The following is a 20355-nucleotide window of genomic DNA, read 5'->3' as shown; positions in this document are numbered from 1 at the left end:
CACCCCAAGAGCTCTCGCATTTTTAAAAACATTACTATTAGTAGTAACAAAATATGTTATGCAGCGGAGTTATAAAACACAGAGAAAAATTTAATGTAAGCACACGCGTGTCACCAAATGCGGAATCTAAATCACATCCCTCGTACACGGTATAAGTGATGTTCTTCCACTCAGTAGTTGCCTGTTTTCATACATATAGCTCAACTGATGCGAGGGATACTATCACATTTTTCCACGCAGGCACAGCACGTGGGTCATGTGTAAACTAAATCACATCCTCTACACACTGGTATTAGGGACGTTCTTCCACTCAGCAGTTGAATGTTACCTCGCTCTCACATAGCCCTACCAATGCGACATACACTTACACAGTCACGTTTCTTAGGAGTAAGAACTCGCAGTTTATAAATTGACTCAGGCGAATTCAGGAGATGCAACACATCACCCTCATCCATGCACGCTACGCCCCTGATGTGACGTCACAAGCTTGTACAATAGAACCAATCGGAATCAGTCTGTAACAAATGCTTCCCGAGTTCATGTGTGAGTGTTTCAATACATTGAATAAGTAAAACTAACATATCAATGCTCCAGATCTAATACCGTACCACATATGTGATTTTTCCAAAATTTTCAGGAGAGACATAAAACTGTTTATTATTTATATATTCTATTCATTTGAACCACTGAAAAGCTGAAAAGCACAATAATAAATAAGAATGTATTCTTATTGATTACTGTGCTTTTCAGTGGTTCAAATAGATAGAAATATATATATATATATATATATATATATATATATATATATATATATATAATAAACAGTTTTATGTCTCTCTTGAAAATTTTAGAAAAATCACATACGTGGTATTAGATCTAGGCCATTGATATACTGTGTCTGTCTGTCTGTGTGTGTAAGATAAAAACATGGAAGGAGAGACTGTAAAAAGACAAGTACTGCACAGGCAGGCGTGGGAAGTAGTGTTTAAGGTGCAGAATACTGCCAGCCATCATGCAATGTTGCCAACGTACAAGTAATGACTGAGGAAGCATGTGGTTTGGGACTGATAACCATGCAAAGAATATTGTTAGCGAAGAAAAGAGGGTTTGTTTGGTGTCAGTAATATTAACGGCTAAGTTCATTATTATCTTTTGAGAATTTAAATTCTCTCCTGTGCTATTTGTATTGCACGCACGTGAAGTGCGATGTGGCAATGTTGTATACTGCCTTTCTCTCTTTATCTGTTTCTCTCGACGCAAACGCTAGCAGAAGACCACCTTCTCAATGCCGCCGACTCTAGTAAATTATTATATTCATGCCTGACAATAACGTTTAGTTTAACTACTAGTACTAGTAGTTTAAATGCAAAACTTAAATGAAGATGAAATGTTAAGTCAGTTGGTTTCTAATAACTCCACATACGATTAACTCGAATTCTGCTAATTCATCGTAAGTGAATTTCATTTCTGAGATGAGAGCACTATATAAGATGGAATAAAATTCATTATTCCTAATGATAGGCTAATAAGCGAAAATCATGAATTTAAACACTGTTTCTAATTTTAAATATTAGAGGGCACAAGATTACTCAACAAAATCCTCTACGTCTATCTGATCTAAATTAAAATCATTGAATAATTCTTCTTACATTGTATCAGTTTCATGTCACAAACTTAGCATGACAACCAGGTAGGAACCTAGCTTCATTTTCTTTCTGAAGGTTGTCATCCGGATTTAAATATATGACACTTGAATTCAGAGGCAAGTACCGGTACAATATCGGTACAGTACCAGTAAATACTAGATTATCCAGATAATCGATTACCAGTAAGTTATATGATTTATTTAAGAGAGTATAGGATTGCTGCTACTAAGTCAGGAGAAGAATAGCTACAGAAAGGAAGCTTTTAATAAAGAGAGGGTAGCATCTTCTGCGGATCTCTGAAAAAAGAACTAAGGAACAGACTAGTGAAGTACCGGTACTTTGTATGGAGGGTGGAACTGTATGGGGCAGAAACATAGACATTAGGACGAAGTGAAGAAAAGCGAATAGAAACATTTGAAATGTGGATATGGAGAAGAAGAATGGAGCATGTGAAGTGGGCAGACAGAATAAGAAATGAAGCTGTGTTGGAAAGAGTGTGTGAAGAAAGAATGAAACTGAAATTGATCAGGAAGAGAAAGATGAATTGGTTGGGTCAATGGCTGAGAATAAACTGCCTACTAAAGGATGTACTGGAAAGAATGGTGAACAGGAGAAGAATTCGGGGCAAAAGAAGATATCAGGTGATAGTTGACATTAAAATATATGGATTATATGTAGAGACTAAGAGAAAGGCATAAAATAAGAATGATTAGAAATTACTGAGTTTGCAGTGAAAGATCTCTCCTTCGACAGAAAACTATGAACGAAAAATGTACAGGGATTTAACACTTAATTAAATAAAATGTAAACATCAAAATATTCGAAATGCATTTTAATGAAAAAGGACATTAAAAATAGGAGAATATAGAACATGTGACATTTCTTGAATACACTGAACACTGAACATCTAAAGCATTAATGCAAATAAAACAATGGAATATTGATTTCAATAAAAACTTTTTATATATATAAATACCATTAAATTTAAAGGTAAGATCTTGTTTCCATCAAGTTGCAAGTGTAATTTGGTAGCATTTTGAAATACTGATTTCAATATCAGTACAAACTCTGCTAACAAATATACCGGTAATTAATTATAAAGATAAGATCTTATTCATATCAAGTTGCAAATAAAATTTTGTAGCATTTTGTGCGACATTCGCAAATTTCTTAACATACGTTATAGTTAAATATATAGGCTATATCTTTATGGAAGATATAATCCTTACACAGATATAAAACAATAAGAACATAGTTTTAGGTCTTCATTCGACAAAGATATCGCAATGGGAGCAACTTCAGCTCCCCATTTGTAAGTTTCACGACTCCATCCTCACAATCAATGGACAACAAGCAACCTACAGCCTCGCGATCATCTCCAAGAATTACTTTCACCTGATCAGAGCGTTTTGGTGCAACAGGCTCCAAATATTCTTGAAAGATATTCACTACTCGGTCTTCAGCAGGTAGAAATATTGAACTCATTGTACCCTGCAAAAAAGAACAGTAAATAATAATTAATAACAGGTTTTCAAATTTGGTTAATATTCTTTTTTTATTTAGACCAAAGACTCTAATCCCAGTTGCCCACAAGCATCCTGCACTGAGCACTCTGTTATGAGTCAAGAACACGTGAGATAAACTTAGAAAATACAGTTTTTTACAGCTGTTTTAAATTGAGAGAGTGCTAAATAACGCTTTCTTTTCAAAGACGAAAGTATGAAAAGATAAAATGTATGCAAATGTAGCCTACTCTTCAGTTGAAAGTTTTATTTCTCATCCATCTTTTGGGTAAAGCAATCAAACTTATTACAGCATAATGGTCAGATCTTACATAAAAACTTCGAAACACTTTCGTGTCTTTTACCGCAGGAGTAAGCTTACTATTAACAATAATATAATTTAATATTGATTATTGTCCACTTTCCATTCTTGTATATTTGTGTATTTGCTTGTTGGAAAAAAAGAGTTTGTCACTTGCAAATTATATGTGACGAAATTCATAAACATTTTGCAGTTTTCATTTAAGATTCATTCTCCATTATTTCCCATAATATTCTCAATAAGTCTATTTCCTATTTGGGCATTCAAATCCTCCCCTAGAATTAGACATTTTTATTTATAGCATTTGTGTGTTTCTGTAAAACCTCGCAACACTTTTTGCTTTCCTCTTTCTTGTCAGTCTCAGGGGCATATACACTGACCAATGTTAGATACCCTCGCTCAATTTTCATTCTCACTTCCATAATTCTGTCATTAACAAAAGTATAACTTTGTATTCTGTTTCTAAATGTGGCATTTATTAATATGGCCATACCACATTCAGCTCGTTGTTCCTGTGGTACTTCACTATAAAGTAAAATGTACTGCTGCAGATCCTTGGTACCTTTTAATTTCTTTATTGTTTCAGATATGAAGGTTATGTCCGCTTTCTTCTTCACTAGCACATATTTTAAGATGTTCCCCTATTCCTGTTTTACCTTTTTAGATGCCGTAGTTGCCGTCATTTTATCTATCCATTTAATCTTGTGTGCACTTTGAATGTCGGTATTTAAAATTTCTTACGCGGAGGAATTACCAATCCCTCGCACAACCGTGTAACTGGAGGACCAGATTTGATTCTAGGGTGAACTTACCTTAGACGATTGCATTCACTATGGATAAGGAGCTCTATCCGCCCACTATGTAACCCTGTGGATAAGACCCTTAACAGGTGCTACCTCACAGGTCAGGACAACAATTAAATTAGAAGATAAAATAATGGAATAAAGAAGTTTGAAAATGGCGATAAATCACACCGAAACCAGTCACTAAGGTCGACCTGGTTGGCGAGTTGGTATAGCGCTGGCCTTCTATGCTCAAGGTTGCGGGTTCGATCCCGGGCCAGGTCGATGGCACTTAAGTGTGCTTAAATGCGACAGGCTCATGCCAGTAGATTTACTGGCATGTAAAAGAACTCCTGCGGGACAAAATTCCGGCACACCCGGCGACGCTGATATAACCTCTGCAGTTGCGAGCATCGTTAAATAAACCATAACATTAACTAGTCACTAAGGTAAAGAATCGTATTAATTTTAAGTTAACACAGTGAGATATAAAAATTGTTAATTTAACAAGTTTTAATTATCAATAATTAGTAATACAATTAACCTTCTGTTCATACAGAATGAATCTGTTAATGTAATATAATACCGTACCGGTAATTGTTTTAATCTCGAGGTTGTATTTAGGTCAAAGATAAGTTATCTATGTACCTGTCATTCGAATAAATAATAAATAAATGTAATATAATAATTATAATATTTAGTCTAATCTTCTAATGTACTGGGAATGTAATAATCAACTATTATCTGACTTCATCTAACCTAAGCTAATATCTACTTATGCCTAACAATATTCAGGCCTCATTGTAATTGGGTGTAGGTTATACGTGTTATTTATATCACATATAGTAGATTGAGAATCATTATAAACACAAACAATACGGCCTTAATTATCACACTATTCCATTGCCCCTTCTACTGCAAACAGTTCTGCTTGAAATATTGAATATTTAGGGGATAACATGCATATTTAGAAAGTTTGTTATATGCACAAGTTACTTGCTTAGACCCATGTCTACTGTTTTTATTGAAGCTCTTGGGCAGTGTTATGTCATCTATATATATCTAGACACATCCTGTTCTCCTTTCTTTGCAAAGTGAAGACATACAGGTAAATTAGCTTTTCGTATGTATAAGTACGTGTTTTAACGAAGTACCTAAATACTGACTGTGAAAAAATTTACCTCTCTCCAAAATATGCGTTTCTAGACCTGTTGTGTGCATATGAATAAGCATATATTGTTGTTGTTTTCTAATGCCAGGCATTTGACAATAAAGTCATTTGACCCCTTGCACGCCAATATTTTTCAAAGATATTATCATGGTCAGCCACTGAAGCACAGATTTTGAGGTGTTCCCAATCCATTTCTTGGTTTGAGTTGCACAATGGACAGTTAGGGGACTGATATATTCCAATTCTATGCAGGTGCTTGGCCAAACAATCATGGCCTGTTGCCAATCTAAATGCAGCTACAGACGATTTGCGTGGTAAATCGGGAATTAACTGTGGATTTTGATGCAGAGAGTTCCATTTTTTCCCTTGAGATTGTGTTATCAAATTTTGTTTGTAGAATGCAGCATTTATTGTTAATTATTGCTGACATCACAACTTGAGTTCCTAAAAGTTTTATTTATTAGTTCCTAAATAGTTTAGAGTAGTGATGTAGTTTTGCGTAGGCCTACTTGTAATGTTTATGAAATGAATATACTATGTATTATCTAGCTTAGGTCCTCGTATTAATATTCACTGTACAATAAGGTTCAAAAAGAATGGGCCGGCGACAAATGTCTAAGTTTCAGAAACAGAACAGTGCGCAACCCATCTCCTTGAAATTCCAGTTCACAAGATGACACAATTAAACTATGTAAATGTGCTGTATTTTGTTCTAAAATATGTTATAAAATAAAACGAAGAGTTGATTCCAGCTGCATCAGGGCCTCTAGAGAGTGAAATAGCAATAAAATTGATAGGCTAGATACTAAATCTATCGAAACGAAGATGAACGAGAAAGCTTTCATATTTAAACTCCCAGTGTCAGCCCATTCTTTTTGAACCCAACTGTACATAGGCGCCGACTTTTGAAATTCTTGGGGCATGTTCATGCTTAAACTTCGAATTTTTAGGCTCGAATAGGATAGGTTGCAACAATTTTATGTAAAAATCCCTAAATGTAGGCAACACGAGAAATTCTCTTGTGATGATATTGCCTAAAACTAGGTGCATTAAAGAACGTATGTTTCAACCTACGCTAAATGAGCCTAAAAATCCGAGGTCCATGTTATAAATTGTACTACCTACATTTATAAACTCGTAATATAATTTTGTGTTCCGCGCCATGGCATTGTGGTCTAAGGCATCCTGGCTAGAACTCACGTTACGAAATGCACGCTGGTTTAGTCCTCACGCGGGAAGAAATTTTCTCATGAAATTTCTGCTAGTGTATGGGACTGATGCCCACCCAGCATCATGATACACTTGGAGAGCTATGACAGGTAGCAAAATCCGATTATGAAAGCCAGCTATAACAGCTGGGGGGGGGGGGATCATCATGCTAACCACACGACATCTCCCTTCTGGTTGGATGATCTGATCGTCCACCTCTACTCTGGCATGTGGACATGAGGCCAGCAGCCGGCTGGTCAGTTTGAGATCTTAAACAGCTATAGCACCACGGATTATTTATTAATATAATTTTGTTGTGAAAATATGAAATAAATACTTGAAAACGTTATATATTCGTAATCACTCACCTACGATGATAGAACCTGGTAAGTGTTTCTCCTGACGGCTGTTTTACTGATGAACTCATTGACTATTCAATCCAGGTTAAGTTTACACCGTCAAAATCGTTACCATAATATACAGAAATAACATACCAGTAACTAATACCTTTTAAGCCTCGTAAAAACTGTTCCATTTTTGCCAGATGTAACATTGTTTCGAGTGGAAATCGGGTTTTCAAGTTTATTACTGTTTGATCCACTATCTCATAATATAAATCTCAAAAGTTACATGTCTCACCACCTCCTAATTTTAATGGGATTTTTCTTGATCGTGAAAGTTTAGGGGGACTCAATTGCAGAGTACGAGATTTTTCATTAGCATCTTTCCAAAGTGTCAAAAATGCATCAGTATTTCTGGCTCCTTTTATAGAAGAAAAATAGTATCTACAGAAGTACAAACTAGGCAATAATTTTGTGAAACTTTCTGAATAACTGTCATAATAAATAAAGTTACGTTACAACAACAATAATAATAATAATAATAATAATAATAATAATAATAATAATAATAATAATAATAATAATAATAATAATAATAATAATTTATTTATTTATTTGGAATATTAACGTGCAAAACAACAGCACAAGGCCAATTACAGTTTAGCACAAGATACAAAACAAAACAAAACAGAAGAAATGATGATGAGACTGAATGATAGAAATAGCAGTGAGATGGAATACAATCAATATAATAGCCAACATTAATCTTTGACCAAATGCAAGAAAATAAATAGCAATATCTGACAATAATAAGTAAGGATGGAGTATCGGAAAGAATAGCGGTTCTAAAACTACAAATGAGGAACCTCACAACAACAATTATACAAAACATATGCACCTACAGAAAATAGCAGCGAGGAAGATATAGAAAACTTCTACAATTACCTGGAAGCATCACTCAATCAACACCGATCGCAGAGGAACTTAATCATAGGCGATCTAAATAGCAAAGTGGGGAAGAGAAGCCATGCAGAGGAGGAGGCAGTGGGACCACACAGATACGGGAACAGGAACAAGAGGGGAGAAAAAGTGGTACAATTCGCCCAGGAACATAGACTAAAAATAGCAAACTCTTTCTTTAGGAAACCCCAACACATGAAATGGACGTGGCGTTCTCCAGACGGAAAAACAAAAAACGAGATAGACTACATCTTATGTGATAGACTCCAGGATATAAAAGATATACAAGTGGAAAGCAACCTAAAGTTCAGTGCCGACCATAGGATGGTGAAAGCAAGCATAACAACGAAACGAGAATCAAGACATAGGAGGAGACCCAACTGCAGGCAAGCGGACCGGCTAGATGGAGCAGAGCTTAGTCGACAGATACAAGAGAAGATAACAAAAACAAATTTTATCACAAAGACAGAAGTGCAAGAGTTATACAACACAGTAGAAGAATGCATAAAACAGGCAACAGAGGCGTCAGCGGAGAAACCGGGAGATAAGACAAACAACACCAAACTAAGCCCAGAAACCATAGAACTCATAGAAAGGAGATCGAAGCTACTGCAAACCAGGAACAACTCAGAGCAGAATATGCGCAGCACTATAAAATAACCAAGAGGGAAATAAGGAAGGACATACGGAGATACTGATCTGAGGTAACAAAACAAACCCTAGAAGCATCCAAATCAATAAGACAAGCAAAGTGAAACCTGAGCAAAGGCAAACAATGGATGCTTGGAACAAAGGACACGGCAGGGAACACTATAAAAGCCAGAGGAGACATATTGAATGCAGTTACGGAATTCTACAAACTCCTCTACGCAACAACCATACCCAGAAACAACGCGCAAGGGCACGACCCCTCAAACACACAAATCCTATCTATCCTGCATAGTGAAGTACGAACTGCCATCAATGAATTGAAAACAGGAAAAACGCCGGGGGAGGACGGGATACAAAACGAAGTATTAAAAATAGCAGAACCACACATTACACCCATAATCTCCCATCTATTCACCAAAATCCTACAGACAGAGGATATCCCAGACCAATGGAACACAAGCACGATAATATTATTCCACAAAAAAGGTACTAGGGATGACATAAATAACTACAGGCCTATAAGCCTTATGTCGAACCTATACAAACTGTTCACGAAAATAATTACCAGAAGATTGACAGAAGTGTTGGATGAAAAACAACCACCAGAACAAGCAGGCTTTCGCAGAGGGTTCAACACAGTAGACCACCTACAAACGATAAATCAATTGATCGAGAAAGCAGAATTCAACATGAACATTTATCTTGCCTTTATTGACTATAGTAAAGCCTTTGATTCTGTGGAACATTCGAGCATAGTACAAGCACTAACAACACAAGGAATTGAAGCAAAATATGTGCAAATACTACAAAGGATCTACAACCAAAGCCACGCCAAAATCAAAACTGAAATAGAAGGAAAGCCATTCAAACTGGAAAGGGAGTTCGTCAAGGGGACTCAATATCCCCCAAGTTGTTTACGAGCGTGATGGAACATATATTCCAGAAACTGAACTGGAACGAAGACTGGGGTATCAACATAAACGGAAGCTATCTAACAAACTTACGATTCGCTGATGATGTGGTCCTATTCAGTAAAACTCCAGGAGAATTACAAACAATGCTCGAACAACTACATGAACAAAGCAAAAAAGCCGGTCTCACACTAAACAAAACAAAAACCAAACTAATGTCAAATGGGCCACAAACAGCCATACTAATAGATGGAGAGACACTAGCATATGTGAACGAATATACACATCTGGGGCAACTGATTTCATTTCAAGAAAAAATGGAAAAGGAGCTGAGACGGAGAATCTGCCTAGCCTGGAAAGCGTTCTGGGGCCTCAAGTTCATCCTCCTAGACAGAAATCTAAGCCGGAAAATAAAATTTCACATTCTAGAAACATGTGTATATCCTGTGCTATTATACGGATGTCAAACATGGTCGCTAAGATCACAACAAAAGAACAAACTTCAAATATGTCAACGTAAAGTGCAGCGCAAAATCTTAGGAATATCCCTGCGAGACAGGATACCAAACACCACAATCCAACAACTAGCACAGACAATAGACGTCGCACAAACAGCCACACAAAGCAAATGGAAGTGGGGAGGACACATTGCCAGACTACAAGACAACAGATGGACCTACAAAAGTACTGTTTGGGACACACGGATTGGGCAAAGGACGCAAGGCAGACCAAGACGCAGATGGGAGGACATCTTCAAAGATCAAGCAGGGCACCAATGGACACGGATAGCAAGGGACAGAGAAGAATGGAAGTCGCTAGGCAGACATCTGAGCAATGACTAGAACAGCAACATGCAAGCATCATTGTTTGAGGGAAGTTTAGTAAGAGAACAGTGAAAAGTGTAGTGCCAATCAACATTATACCTAACGAACAGCATTGAACCTAACATGGAGTAGCTCGCCAAGTTAGGAAAACTGAGCTAACCCTACCTAAGGGTAAGAGGCCTTTGCCCTTCATGGGACACATTGGGCTATTTCATTTCATTTCACTTCATTTCATATCATGATAAACTCAAAAGGTGTATACTACACATTAAATGGATCCAAGTTCAATCCATGCAAATTAGCATATTTTAAACAACTAATAATAATAATAATAATAATAATAATAATTTCAAGAAGTAGAAATCACATGAGCAGATATGCTGAGCATGCCCGCTTTCTTTTCAGAGTATGCATGAGCAACCAAGTATGCCCATAGTCGGCACCTATGTCTCTGTAAGTTCTAAGTACGTCGCGTCTGTGGCTACAGTGCTACTGTGCTGGCCTTCTATTCATCTAGGCAACATGACTTCGATCCCTGATCAGGTCTCAGTGGAATTTGTGGTAGACAAAAATTTTACAGAGAGTTTTTTCTCGGGGTACTCTCATTTCCCTCTTTCATTTCACCAACACTCTTCAATTTACCCTCATTTCATCTATTATCTGTAATAACAAAAATTGGCTGGGATGATGTTAGGAGTGATATGGATTTACGATTTTGATCTAGGTTCTAAAGTGTTGAGGTTCCAGGCTCTAGGTTCGGACTCATCAGTAGATGATGGAACCTTACCTGCTGGGCACAGCAAGGATAGCCCTTCTATTAGCGTCTTAGAGAATCATTGGGCCTAAACGGCGCAAATGCAAGGTTCCATCCTGGAACCAGCCCTCATGAAATCAATCAATCCTGGATCCAGCCCTCGTGAAATCAATGAATCCTGGATCTAGCCCTCGTGAACTCAATCAATCAATCAATCAAAGTTCTAATATCACATTCCTAATAATAAAAATTGAGATTATAACTACACCTACTTGAAAATTTGAATTTAATAACACATATTATTTACACACGAACGAGGAGGTACGAGGTTCATTCAGGAAGCAATTTCCACTGGCCGATAAAGAAAACAAAAACATCAATAAGTAAGAAATATTTATTGCACTATCTACAGAGATTCACTGGCTACTTCTCATCATAGTCACTATCGTTATTGAGGCATTTATCATACCAGTGCACCAACATTTGCATGCCGGTGTCATAAGAGTCTGCCGCCAGCGTCTGGAGCCATGAAGTCACTGCCTTAGCGTCGTCATGCCAGAAAGTGCTTCATGAGACAGAAGAGATGAAAGTCACTTGGGGCGAGGTCGGGGCTGCAGGGTGGATGGTCGAAGATCTCCCATCCAAACTGAAGCAACAGATTCCGTATGGCGTTGGCTGTGTAGGGTCGTGCAAAAGTGTAATGCCTCTTGTCAGCATTCCACATCTCTTGTTCTGGATCGCTCTCCTCAGATTTCGCAATTTCTGACAATACCGCTCAACATTAACGGTCCTCCCTTGCGATAAAAACTCGCACATGAGGGCACCACGTCGATCCCACACGACAATGCACATGATTTTTTTGACAGAGATTGTCTGCTGGAATTGGTCCTCACAGGTGAACCACTATGCCGCCAATGCATGGATTGTTGTTTTGTTTCTGGTGTGGCATACGACACCCATGTTTCATCCCCAGTGACAACAATGTCGAGAAACTCGTCACCTTTCTGTGCTGGAGGAATGTCAATGCTGCGGCCAGATGTTTCGTTTTGTGTTCATCTGCTAGCTGCTTTGGCACCATCTTGCACTTTCCGAAAACCAAGTCATCAGGAGACGATTTCGTGCAACAGTGAGCATATGGGGGAATTGACCAGAGAATTCCGAAATTGTGAAGCGACGGTTCTGAAAAACTACTTACCGCACACTTTTCATCAGTTCTGGCATCACCAGGGATAATTGGTCACTACGGTCTTCATCATGCACATTGGTTTGGCCTTCAGTGAATTGCCTGCACCATCATCTTTCGTCTTTCCTTACTGTCGCTCATAATGTTGGGTCCATACACATTGCACAATTGGCGATGCATCTCTGCTGGAGAGCGCGCAAAAATCGGATAACTGCACGAATTTCGCAGTTGGTGGGAGACAATATCAGTGCAGCCATTTTATCCTAACGCTGTGCAATAACAACTATCGTCATAAGACTGAAATTGCACTGCATTATTCCCACATAACCCCTCTCTACTGCTACGCATGCGTATTCCCGTCCAACTAATCATGCCATCTCTGGACGCGAGTGGAATTTACTTCCTGGATGAACCTCGTATATACATGATGACTCGACATGGAGAGAGAAGCAGAGTTAAACTGCAGAGTAAGAGGAATGCAAATCTGCTAAGAAAGCACTTGAATGTGAGGATGAGTGGCACAAGGAGCATGGGAAAAGGAAAGAAGACTAGTGATGGGGAAAAAAACTAATCCTTGAGTCCGGATGTGGAAATGGGGGAGGAAGTGATAGTAAAATGGGTGAAAGTGGAAGAAGTAACTTAAAGACTTAAAGACGCGATTGGAACTCACTTCCTGGATGAACCTTGTATATACATGAAGTGAAGGAGTGTCTGTTGGAAAAAATTCGAGGAATTAAATCAAACGTTAAGTGAGTCCTGGGGTATAACGAAAATTGGTGAAATATGGTGAAGGAGACGAGATTTGATAGTGTAAGGAAGACAAGCGAGTGAAGAAAGTCCTAGCTACGAAGAAGGGGGAGAAGTGATCAGTGAAAGAGATAGAGATCAGTGATGATAACGATCTGTTTTTACTGAAGTAAAAAAAAAAGGACTAGTGAATAGTATTGTTCGAGTTAATAAGTGACGAATGTCCTCTGGTTGAGATTCTGGCTGTTATGTACATCTGTTATCAGACAGTAGGCCTACATCTCACTTAACAATATATGTCAGAGGAAGAACAATTGTTTGTATGCACCTGAGGTCTGACTAGTATATTATGTAGCCAGTCGGCAATGTATGCAATGGAGGGGGAAAGGAACTGGCCACTCTATCCCATTATCTTCTGGCCTAGTTGCCTCATAAGTAGTACCTTCTTGGTATCATTTGTGAGGTTCAGACCTGTCTTCGGACAGTTGACTAAACAACAAACAACAACATCAGTGAACTAGTAACAAGAAAAGAGTAGCTGGAAAGATTAATATCAAGGCATCAGAGTAACAAAGGTGTGAATAGTAGGAATAGTAGGATGGTGCACATAAGTTATTATAGCGAATAGTGAACTGAATAACGAATCGGCTGTAGAAGTGAACTGATATAAACAGTAAGGTATAGGTAAGGTAATGGCAGATAACTGTTCGCACTTAGTTTTAATTCGCTCATAATGTGGTCGTCTGTGATTATTTTGTAACATTAAATAGGTGTTCATACTCAAGGAAAGTTTAAGAATATTTATGCACTGTTAAAACTGCCTGTAGTGATAATCACTTATTGTGGCATACAAGTTTAGATAACTTGGCAAATGCAAACACTTAGACATATGCGGGTAAGTGTATGCAGAATGTGGGCTAACTGTGCGCTTTTTTAAATGTATGTTTTCTTTAGTTTTACTGAGTTACAACATGCCTTTATTGCAACAACTTATTAACAAAGATCACAAAGAAATGTTCATGTCCTTATATGGCGTGCACAACTCATGCCACCACTCGTCACACACATTACACTGTACCCAGTCTTTTTCACTAGATTCATCACACCCAGGGTAGATGTATGTCTTCTCTGAAGAAGTTTATTTAACACTACGATGTTCTAGGCCCGAATGTCAGCTGTCGTGCAGTGAAGTTTTCGATTGGGTTCCTTCATATTTTTTTTTACACCTTTTTGTTATTTTGAACACTTGAGACCCCGATTTTGAAAACTACTTTTCAGTTCTTGCTTTCAGCCTTTCTTTTTGGCAGCAGCCCTCAATTTTTTTTTTTGCCTCATCAAACTGCCTTTGTGTGAGACAAGATTTTTCAGTTTTCCTTTCATACTTTCCCATGTATTCTTTAACTACAAGAAATACTGGTACATAAATACAAACAGTTATTTTCATCGTACCATAAAGTGGGGTGACTTTGAACGCCGAGGTGACTTTGAACAGTAATTTAGCGGCCTTCTAAACTAAATGCTGTACCCTATTGCGAAAAAACTGAACTAATTTATTGACAACTTAAACAGTTTTTTTCGCAATTGGGTACAGCATTTAATTTAGAAAGGAGATAAATTACTGTTCAAAGTCACCTCAGCGTTCAAAGTCACCCCACTTTACGGTATATAAAAAGGTAATGGAGGAGCAAAATAAGATCTGCGAGATAAAGCACCATAAAATTAACCTGTCGCATAAGCTGCCAGGTGGAAGACAAGTGTACACAAACTGGAATCTGGCGAACACACTTGCCCAGCTGCGGTAATGTCTCGTTCAATCTGGTATAGATGAAACAAGTGATGCTAATTTCAGGCGGGAATAACGGCATTCTCACCAGCAATAATAGCGTTGTCCAAAGTATTAACAGTAATATGATACATTTATTGCGGAGAGACCAATACCTTATCTTACTTCATCGTGAAATTACAGTCAAGTTAGCGAAACATGACAACGTACCTGTTTCAATAATATAATCGTATGAATAAAGCATCCACAGCGTTAACACAAGCTTTTACAGATTACACTACCATACTAGACTGTTAGCTGCGACCAGTGATGCTACCAGCTGAAAAATCGACTGCGTATACTTGGCCACCTGCGCACAGTTACCCTCTATTACCTTACATATGTGAACTAGGGAATAAATAATGAAGAGCAAAAAAAGGAAAGGATACATATTAAATAGACGATGGACTGAGCAGCAAGACGGGAGATAGCTAGTGGGATTAGTGTAGTTTTATTAAAATATACTGCAAAGAAGTGTTATTTGTAATGATTGTTAATGGTGGCACCATATAAGTGAAAATATGAGGTCCACCATTACATGTAAGAAATGCTATAACGAAATAATATCATATCATCATATTATTTACACCAACATTAAAACTTATACCAGTACCTTAACCTTTTCTTCTCATTTTATCTTAACTATAAATAAGAATTTTCCCAACTTTTTTAAATTTCTAACATTAGTTGAACCATATAGTTTTCTATAAGCTACAGGTTTATAAGTATTTAACATCATTATTTCCTTGTCAATCCATAATTTTCTTAAATTTTCTGTTTCTGGGCATACCAATATTATATAGATCGCGTGTTCTTTCTGACCACATAAGGGGCAGATATACTTCCCTGTATTATCCCTCATATTTCTTAATCACCATATTCCTATTCTCCACCATACCATGCCAACCTCCAAATGAATCTGTTAATTGCATGAAAGAGTAGGCCTATGTACATTACCGGTACTGTTGATAGCAGGGTTACATTATTGTATTTTATGTTATACTGACGAAAGAAAAGGAAACACAGTCAACTTACTGAAATGCCACGAACAACCCCAGTCTGTCCTCTGAGCCCAGCATCACTGTGACAATCTTTGACGAGTACTTCTATATCAATGGTCAGCCAGTCTTGTTGCCATGTTGCCAAGTGCTCAAGTCCCACGATAGGAGTGTAAGGGCCATAAGGTGAGGAAGTATGCCTCGGTGTCAAGGGGCTATATCCCAGAGGGGTTGCTATAATGGATGAGTCAACGCTGCTAGGAGTTGCAATTAATCCAGGCGAATTAAGTTTTGCTGCTTCTGTAAAACAGATGTGTCTCCCTTTTAATAGTGGTATATGTAGAAACAAATAATAGTATCTCCCTAGCAAGGATTTACACTGACATAAAGGCAATGGAACACAGAAAAAATGTCATACATTTATAAGCATACTTGTAGAGTCTTGTGTAATACCATCACAGCGCTCTGCATATGTGCAAATGATACCAGTTTGAAAATCTAAAAGTATATTACAGTATTTACTGAAACAGCAACTGTATCGACAATATGGAATACTGGTGTGTTTCCGCGTGAACTTCCAGAAAATTATGGTACATGTATATGGTGGCTAACACTATTGTTTTAGTTAAAAATAAGTCCTAGTATCAAGGTTACCGGATTCTGTCGTCAGGAATCCAGGACACTAATTACGTACCTTAATGTGACTACACATTTGAATTAATTCAATTTGTAAGGCAACTGATTTCATTCGTTTTATGTGTTTCAACTAATTATATAGAGCCTAAACTTTTAATTTTGTTACACTTTTACTAAATTATAAAATATCCTTTAAATTATTGATAACATCTGGAAAAATAATGTCATATTACAGTCTGATCTATACAGAAAAATTTACGATACTGTGTTTAAATCCTGTCAATAATAAATCAACTTCCAAAGATAGTAAAGAATAAAGATACTGCATAACAGCTAATACATACTATAGTATTATCGTTTTTATTTCAATAATACCCAATAGGAGGTGCCAGACAACATTGACGACATTGAACATAGCACTATTTTGGAAAAATGAATAAGGAATTGTAAAAATAAATTTATAGAAATGAGCAAAAAATTGTATTTTTCTAAGCTTTTTGACATTCCGGGTAAAATATAACTCAATCCAGGACACAGGACACACCATTAAAATCTAGAAGAATCCTGGGAAATCCAGGACACATCTGGGAACCCTGGTTAGTATTGTCTTGGTTAAGAATGGTTGTTTAGCTAAAAGATGACACTTTTAGTCGGTACTCAGCAGCTACCAGTAACTAAGCACTGATTTACATTTGGTTTAACTTAGTGGTCTTGATCCCTTTATAGATAAAATGCTAAATTAAAAATATCAGTGTTGTTTTTGTCATTGACGTCATTCTTGTTTGTTCAATGTCTAGCCACCTGACAATGAAGTCATTTGCAGTCTTGCACTCCAGTGTTTTTATATGACGCCATCTTTATGCAGAAATTCTATGCATCTTTTGAGGTGTTCCATGTTCATCTCTCTATTTGAATCACACAAAACACAGGCGGATGTATGAATAGATGAATAGAATATTTATTCATGCATCATATTTCTGTAAGACAGACCTGTTACAATTTTATATTACCCCAGGTCTGCCTTACTTCACACTTTTATTCTGCTCTGCCAAGTCGTAGGTTTCCCTGCTACTCCCATCCTACCTGACAATTGTCAGGCCTAACTATTTGTTCCTCTATGACATACATCCGTAGCTCCTACAGAAATTTCACTTTAATAATATCACTAAAACTAATCTAATAAACAAACTTTGCAAACATAACACATTCATTTAAGTAATATCTGAACACAATCACTCTGTTATACTGGGTCATTCATTGTATCTTGGAACCGGAGCTGCGTGAAGAGCCTCAGCTGACAACAGCAATGCATTTGTGCGGGTGGGAGGGGAGCGGTCTGTGGGGATAACTGGTTTATTCAAGGTCTCGCAACGCAGTTTGTTCTGTGTTTCAGTGAGAGCAACACGTGAAGTGAAGTGAGAGTAATGGCAAATAATAGGCCTAATTATTCTATTCCACATCAGATGTTTATTTACGATTCGTATACCCATTCAGAAAGTTCTCGTGCTGTCAAGAGATTATTTCAAGATAATTTCCCAGGTGTTTGAGTCCCAAGTCATGGGACGATTCATAGATTAGTTAATAAATTTCGTGAAATAGGAAGTGTTCTTGATAAGAAGCAAAGAAGGCGACGTACAGTGCTTACAGAAGAAACTGTTGATGACACTGGACAACGCTTGGAAAATTGCCCTAAGAAATCTTTTAGTCATCTTTCTCAGCAAATGGGAATTTCTTACGGTTCCATACAAGGAGCTACGAAGTTACTTAAGTTAAAACCCTATAAATGTACAGTGGTGCAAGAACTTAAACCGGGTATGTAGGATTAGATTTTGTGAATGGATTTTGAATAAAATGCATGACGAGGAAATTGATCTTAATCTCATTCTTTTTTCAGACGAAGCGTGGTTTCATTTACGTGGGTATGTAAATTCTCAAAACTGACAACATTGGAGTGCCGAAAAACCTAATCTGCTTCATGGGAAACTTCTTCATGACGAGAAATTAGGGGTGTGGTGCGCAGTTTTCGGTGAGAGAATAATAGGCCCAATTTTTTTTTGAGGATACAGTTAACAGTGAAAAACATTTCGCAACCTTTTTTTGCTGAATTAACTGAGAGGGAACGTAGTTTCGCGTTTTTTCAGCATGACTTGGTGACGGCTCATACAGTCAATGTTTCACTGCAGACAATTCGACAAGTGTGTGATTATAGAGTTATCAGCAACAACATATGGCCCTCAAGATCCCCTGATTTAACTGCCTGTGACTATTATCTCTGGCGATCATTAAAAAGATAAAGTACCAGTACGTAAAACGAATCACACATTTTAGACGAACTTAAGGATAACATTCGCCAGGAGATAAATTCAATTTCTCAAACAGAACTAAAGAAAAATAATGGGTATTTTCATAATAAGATGCCAGAAATGTGTTGAAAACGAAGGCAGGCAGTTCCAGCATCTTCTTTAGTGATATGGGTGAGAACATAACTTTTAAAGTGCATTAGAATTTATTAGGTAGTCACTCTAGCTTGCTAACCATTGAGCTCTTGTATTGCACAGCCGGCAGGAAGCAACAGCTTATCTGCCGAGTATGACTCCACATCAGTTGCGGTGCCGCGATATATGAATGACCCAGTATCTTAATACTCAAACTTCACACCATATTATCTAACAAGGAAAAAAGAATACACACACAATACGATCAGATTAGTAAATCATTAGCAGACGGATGTATGAGAAATTCCTATTCTGTGCAGGTGGCTTGCCAAATAATCATAAACTGTCATCAATCTGAACACCGCAACAGCAGATTTACGTGGCCCTTGGGGGATTATCCGTGTTTAGTCAATAAAATTTCCCAGGATTTATCATCTTTTTATATTTATTTTAATAAAAATAAAATAAATAAACCTAGTGTAAATAGGCCATAATGATCCTGAATATATGCAAAGTATTTTTATAAGAAGAAAAACTGTATATGCTTGCAAATTACAGAAAAACTCTCAATTTTCTATTTGCTGGTACGTAGTGAATTATTCAAATAGGCTAGTGAGAAAGCAGTAAAATTGTCACAAGAAATTAATATATAAAGTTATATTATAAATTATGTTACATTATATTATATTATGTTACTCGAATCACAAACATAATATTGGATGGTGGTGGTTTAAAACCAGTGAATTTTTTTCTGTTGGAATGTGCCGGAATGTCATTCCAGCATCTTTTCGTTGTGTTTTTCATAATGGAACCGAGAAACATATTAATAATAAATTATGTTTTTGCTCGATCGTGTTTTTTTGTTGAATTTACAGCTACCGGTATTGTTGTTAGGCCTTGAAAGTTGGAATTCCCAAACAGAAACTTGTTGGTAGGGAAACCATTCTTTATAACATAAAACTATACTGAAATACAAATACACCCATTACAATGCATTTAAGGTATGCGTTCACTTACTGGGACGGATTCGATTGGTGCATTCGAATTTTTATTCTATGCATTATTTTAAATGGATCATCACTCACTTGGTTGTATCACCTCTGTCCACATGACGAGATTCTGTCCAGAATTCTGGCCAGGGAATTCTAAACTGATTTCCGTATGGTTCAAGATTGAAATAAAGAATATCATGGCAATTATATCAATTACAAGGCCTCCAATCGTGGTAATAATGAAGGTATAATGAAATGGATGACACAAAGCTTATTTTGTTAGACCAACAATATAAACAGCTTTACAGTTTATCAAATTAGAATTATAGCAATGCAATATGCAAAAACAACATATACGGTAATAATAATAATAATAATAATAATAATAATAATGCTTTATTTTTTCTGGCAGAGTCAAGGCCGTGAAGCCTTTCTCTTCCACTCAACCAGAGGATAAAAAGGAAATACA

The 20355-nt window shown here is 37.1% G+C and overlaps 1 protein-coding gene across 2 annotated transcripts in view; it reads right to left on the bottom strand.

The window, feature by feature from the left end:
• Positions 1 to 2473: 2473 nt before the first annotated feature.
• LOC138705143 (transcription elongation factor SPT5-like) overlaps positions 2474 to 20355 on the bottom strand; it is a 136047-nt gene continuing 118165 nt past the window's right edge. For both annotated transcript variants that reach the window (XM_069833804.1, XM_069833803.1), the window contains 2 exons: positions 15861 to 16123; positions 2474 to 3137 (listed from right to left, as the gene is read on the bottom strand). In XM_069833804.1, coding sequence (XP_069689905.1) covers positions 2904 to 3137; positions 15861 to 16123 — 497 coding nt within the window. In that variant the 3' untranslated portion in view covers positions 2474 to 2903. The remainder of the gene's footprint in view (positions 3138 to 15860; positions 16124 to 20355) is intronic.

Source organism: Periplaneta americana, chromosome 8 (genome assembly GCF_040183065.1).
Source record: "Periplaneta americana isolate PAMFEO1 chromosome 8, P.americana_PAMFEO1_priV1, whole genome shotgun sequence".
NCBI classification, from domain to species: Eukaryota; Metazoa; Arthropoda; class Insecta; order Blattodea; family Blattidae; genus Periplaneta; species Periplaneta americana.
Note: the sequence above shows the minus strand (reverse complement) of the source record. Positions and strands in the feature narration are given on the sequence as shown.